Here is a 5,760-nt window from a genome sequence, read left to right as displayed (position 1 = left end):
TAAATGCATATATACATGCATACACCAACTCATTGAGGAGTGCCACTATCTTCTTTTTCCTAGGAAACTAATATAGAAGCACATGGCTTTGTTCTAGTGGTAGGTGGTATACTGCAAGGAAAATTGAAACATTGCTCTCTAGGACTCCAAAACCTCGATATACTTACACACAGTGGTTGGTGCACCTTCCTGCATCCTGTGAACAAAAAGCGACACTGAGAGGGTGGAACCAACAAACATGAAAGTAATGCTCAGCACTATCAATAGGCAAACAAAGATCTCCACCCTTCCAGATAGGAACTCATCTAAGATCCAAGTGATGGAGCATTGGATGGGAAAGGTTGTGCTGTACAACTACTTCTATTTATGATGAGTAGTTTGTGCCTACCTGGTCTCCTCCTCCTCAAGCAGTGACCTGTACATGGCAATTTCAATATCCAGGGCCAATTTTGCATTCAGAAGCTCCTGGTAATCATGCAGAATTCGAGCCAGGTCATCTCTAGCCTGCTGCACAGCGTTCTCCAGTTCCTGCAGCTTTTTCTGTCCATCTTTGACTGCAGAGCTTCCACGCTGCTCGGCATTCCTGATGGCCTCTTGGTGGTTGGCATTCTGCAGGGGGCATAAATAGAATGTGTCCCTTTCCTTCCAGAGGTACTGGAATTTTCCAGCCCTCCTGGTTGTTCTTGGAATTTAGAAGACCTCAATGACAAAGCTCAAAAGATACAGCATTAAACTGGGTTAATTAACTGAAATTAAATCCCAGTAGAAACTCAACATTCAAATGTTCTTCATTTTGAAGAGAAAATTTCACCTTTAGCTTTGCCTACACAGTGCAGAGTACATTATTCTCCACTTTGTCCCAATTTAAGAGTGGCCGGAATAGTTTAGTCTCATTGGGAAGTATCAGCTTTACCTCTCTTTTGACTATTTCAATTTCTGGCTGCAGTCTTTGGATCTGCCTGGTAAGTTCTTGGATTTCCTGGTAACTGTTCCTCAGTTGCTCTCGCTGATTTACCCACGTGTTCTGAAGGTCCTGGTACTGATGAGTGGAAAGAAGAGAACAGACATATTGGTTTCTGGGTCAATTAAACCTAAGCCAGGCAGACTTGTCAATATGTCACAGAATCATAGAATCACAGAATGGCCTGGGATAGAAGGGACTTCAAGAATCATGAATCGCCAACCCCCCTGCCACAGGCAGGACCACCAACTTTCCCATTTCATACCAGACCAGGCTGCCCAGGGCCCCATCCAATCTGGCCTTGAACACCTCTAGGGACAGGGCATCCACTACCTCTACAGGCAGCCCGTTCCAGCACCTCACCACTCTCATTATAAAGAACTTCCCCATGGCATCCAACCTAAATCTTCCCTCCCTCAACTTCATACCATTTCTACTTCATTTCTACTTACCCTGCCTTGATACATGGCATTGACTTCATCTTTGCCCCTCTGAGCAATCTTCTCATACTCCTGCCTAACTTCTTCAATGATGCCGTCCATGTTCACTTCTCTGCCGTTGTCCATGGACAGAATGACATTGGTGTTGTCAACTACTGTTTGCAGCTGAGATAGCTCCTGCATGGAAAAAAAGATTTCCAGTCTCTCTTCCAGCTCTCTTTTTCACTTACAGATTAAAAAAAAACAAAAAAAAAACCCACACATATTTATTAAATTCAGAGATGATCCCATCTATATCACCACTCTGCAAACCAAGTCCTGCTCAGGGGAATTTTCCAGCAGCCTCCATAAGGCGTGTGTGTTTCTGACCCAAGAAGTGTACTCACTGCCTCATATAAGCATCTGAGGAACTCAAGCTCCTGCTTCAGTATTTCCACCCGGACATCAAACTCCATTTTTCTCATGTAGGCACTGTCCAGCTCCTGTAAAAGAAACCAACACATATTTGTGCTCCTTTGATGACTATCTCCCTACTGAATTGCATCATACAAGGCTTGATTTCAGTCTTTCATTTCTGGAGTCAAATAATGGCTCAACAACCTCAGCCTTCATTCAAAATGCAATTGGTGCAAAGGAGGACTTTTTAAACAGATCAGAAATAAGAAAAAGCTGTAGCAAGAAACATGTTCTGAGCGAAAATGTGAAACGTAAAAACATAAATGTCATTCTTTTTTTTCTAATGTGTTAACTGAAATGTCCCTGTCTTGGTGACCCAAATCCATCATCCTGTGGGCACTCCCATACAGGTGGATGAAAGTACACAAATCCACATACAAAAGGAAGACTCCATTCACAACCATTTTCTTAGCACACAGATCTTTGGGCTGGATTTTTTTTCCCCAACTTCAGACCCTAACAACAATCTTTCGTTTAGGCTTAAATGAATGGAGTCAGACAGCGACTTTCAGATACACATCTTACACAGAACACCGACATTCTCTGGAAGAAGTGATTTCTCTCCCTTATGTCAGCAAACGGTTCAGATTTTAGATGGTTTCAGTCAGAGGAAATTAGGTTAATCAAACACCCTATTTCTGAAAACCTCAACAATCAACCAGTTACTGTTTTATTTCCAAGGCTTTGGTTTAGCCCAGTGCTTTGTGCTACTTCACCTTTTTAAGCTCCACAAATTCCTCTTCTTTAGATGCACGCTTGTTGATTTCATCCTCAAATCTGTAGCAAAGAGAAGAAACAGGTAGCTCATTGTCTATCTGACTTCTTCAGTCAAGTGGATCAGAAACCAAAGGGAATAATCCGAACAGCGGACTTGTCGAGCTTTCTTTTAACTTCAGCTCCAAAGGCCCCTAACAGGCCTACCACAAAGCAGTGCTGTCAAGTCTACAGCATGTGCGAAGACCAGAAAGCCATGCCATCCCAAAGCATGATACCACTGCCTCGGAAAATTCCAGCTCTACAATATGCCTCATCCTGCTTTAGTGACTATTCACCTCTTTTTATAATCTTCCACAAGCTGAAGCATCTCATAGGCTTCTGGATCCAGCTGGTCCTTCTGACTCTGGAGTGTGTCCAGCTGCCTCTGCAGGTTATTGATATAGGACTGAAAGAAGGAAGTGATACTTCTTCTTTCCTCCGGATGAGAGCTTTGCTGCTGCAGCAGTTCCCATTTGGTCATCAGAGCCTGGTTCTGCCGCTCCAGGCATTGAACCTGAAAGGTAAAGCAGAGGAGCACCTGAGCCACTAGGAAGCATTGACAGCAGCATGTCATGCTGCTTGGTGTGCTATAACCCTCCTCAGCAGATTGCACGAGACCACTCTCTTGATAAACATATCTTGCCTTAGAGAAAGCAACCAGAAAGACCTTTAACTTTTTTGGAAAGCTAGAAGGGTAGCATCTCTCCAGCAGGGACAACAAACAAGGCTGTACACCAGCAGATGGCATGCAGAAGGTTTAAAATAAAGAGGAAAAATTTGAAGGTGACCCCATTTTTTTAGGATTAAGCATGGTTAATGCAGCTGGGTGTAACTGACATCTTTTGTGTATGGTATTACAAGAGGCAGCTTCCAACAGCTTCCACCCTATGCAGACACATGTGAACACCCAAACAAAGGCACACGCCAAGTCTGTGTGGGTGGAAGTGTTTCTCAGGCTGTTTTTCTCCCATGTCTATTTGTAGGGATGACTGAGAAGGCAAAACTCTCTGTAGGAGTATTGTATATGGACCAAAGAAAAAGGTAAAGAATGATGTGGAGTCTATCTGGAAGATTTTCAAGCAAAGAAGTCACCTTTTATGGTTGGGAGAAATGCAACATCTTGCTTGCCTTTAGCAAAAAGAAACAGCTCACCTCAAATATGTCCAACTCCACCACCTGTTTCTATTGCTAGCACTAACAGTTCTCGTGCCCGAGAGTATTACTAACCATGCACAAACCCATTTCCTTAAAAGCGAAATGAGTTAATACATCGATGACAAGCCAATATTTTTTTACTGTCCTGCCATAAGACATGGTGCAGTGATTCTTATCCCGTGGTTAAAAGTGAATCACACAGTGGCATTTATAGCAAGCCATTAAGGGAATCCAGCCAGTGCTGTGATTTTGGAGCAGAGGATGAGATGTAGAGGAGGATCAGATGAGTTGGTTGGATCTGTAAGAAGCACCCCTGGTGTTTCCCACTCTATGATAAGCAAAGAAAGAACAGGCACTCACCTTATCAATGAATGATGCAAATTTGTTGTTGAGCGTCTTAATCTGCTCTTTCTCATCTGACCGCATTCTCTGGAACTCGGGGTCAACTTGCACTTGTATTGGACTCAGCAGGTTGGTGTTGACATGGACCTCCTCAATGCCTCCACCAGCAGCAGTGTGCCCCAAGCCCTGCCCAGCCCCTTGCTCACGAAGGCCTCCACCAAGAGTCCCCCTGCCTGAGCTTCTTACATATATCCTACCTTCCCCACCTTGAAAATCCCCCACAAGATACCCTCTTCTACCAATGTCCCTGTCCAGGTATCTCCCACCATAGTAACCCCAGTGCCTGCCATATCCTCCTCCTTCTCCTCCGTAGCCTCCACCAGTAGAAAAGTTCCTAAACCCACTGAGGTTGTGGAGGCTTCTGCTGCCGTACCCATACCCATAGCCGTAACCACCAAATCTTTGTCCTCTATCATCATCCCAATGGCTCATGGCAGAGGAGCCTCTTCCACTCCCCAGTGTGCCACAGTGAGCAGAAGAGGAACTGAAATTCCCATCGCCAAATCTGAAGAAGTGGTGGCTCATCGTGTCGCTTGAGAGTGTTGAGAGCAGATACGGAACGTTGTAAAACGGGAGGAGAAATGAGAGTGTAGGATCCTCAGCTCCTTTGCTGAGGGTGACAGAAGTTCTCCTTTATATGTTCAGAGAAGTTCATCTCCATTCCGTGGTAATTATGGTCTGTTAATGTTATTAATGGTTTGTCTCATTAGGTAACAATTATTGGTCACTTGAGCAGTCGATAGAGTAAACACCACACACCAAAGGAGGAGTTGTGAAACTCCCCCAATCCTGCTTGACTCATCAGCTTTGCTCAGAGGAGATTTCCTTATCTCATTAGTTCACCCCTCCATCATTAATTACAGTTCGCACAGTTATCCGTGCACCTCACCATGGTTAGATCTCTCTTGAATTTCCCAGCCTCCTTTGGCATCTCATTTCATGAGACATGAGGTCTTGATGTTGTCCTTCTGTTGACTTGGTCTGGGGGTGGCTCACCTTGCTTTGCACGTACCAAGCACACACTGCATAGGGCAAAGACTTTCCTGCCTTAGTTTTCTTGTCTCCCTTTTTTCTTATTCCCATAAGTAAGTATTGTTTCTGAAGGGCTGCATGGACAGGGAGGGTGGTGAGGTCATGTCTTGCTAACAGCATAGGAAAAAAAAATCTGCCATTGGTTCACAAAGCTGAGATTTTGTCTTGAAAATAGGGAAAAAAAAAGCATGTCTTGATCTTAGTTTTAAATAAATGAATGCAGCATTGTAAAAAGAAAAGAAGCTCTGAGAGATGTGTAAACACCCATCAAGTAAATGAAGATGTTCTGCCCATATTCTCCCACAGAGCATCACTCTGAGACCTCCTCCCCCTCCTCCATCTTCTCTCCATCTCTGTGCAGGGCTCTACCTTTCCAGCACCAGTACATCCTAATGCTGATGTAATGGCCATGGAAATGTCAAAAAGCATTTGGCAGCCAAGTCCTGCCACTGAGAGTGTCACTGAGACTTCAGCTTTGATTTGTGTCTCCAGAATGATGTTCTTCCTTCCAAAGGTGATGGAAGAAGTCACACTGGACGCCCTTCCTTTGTACAGTTG

General features: G+C 44.2%; 1 protein-coding gene across 1 annotated transcript; it reads right to left on the bottom strand.

The window, feature by feature from the left end:
- Positions 1-384: 384 nt before the first annotated feature.
- On the bottom strand, positions 385-4,764 carry LOC136057363 (keratin, type II cytoskeletal 1-like). Its single transcript, XM_065750071.1, has 7 exons — positions 4,129-4,764; positions 2,910-3,127; positions 2,574-2,634; positions 1,788-1,883; positions 1,414-1,578; positions 914-1,039; positions 385-609 (listed from the first exon to the last, which is right to left on the bottom strand). Exons 1-7 carry the CDS (start codon positions 4,693-4,695, stop codon positions 385-387), a joined length of 1,458 nt encoding a protein of 485 aa, XP_065606143.1. The 5' UTR covers positions 4,696-4,764.
- Between the last annotated feature and the right edge of the window lie 996 nt (positions 4,765-5,760).

The sequence above is a fragment of the Cyrtonyx montezumae genome, unplaced genomic scaffold (genome assembly GCF_038088225.1).
Source record: "Cyrtonyx montezumae isolate F1298 unplaced genomic scaffold, pur_monq_1.0 scaffold_63, whole genome shotgun sequence".
NCBI classification, from domain to species: domain Eukaryota; kingdom Metazoa; phylum Chordata; class Aves; order Galliformes; family Odontophoridae; genus Cyrtonyx; species Cyrtonyx montezumae.
Note: the sequence above shows the minus strand (reverse complement) of the source record. Positions and strands in the feature narration are given on the sequence as shown.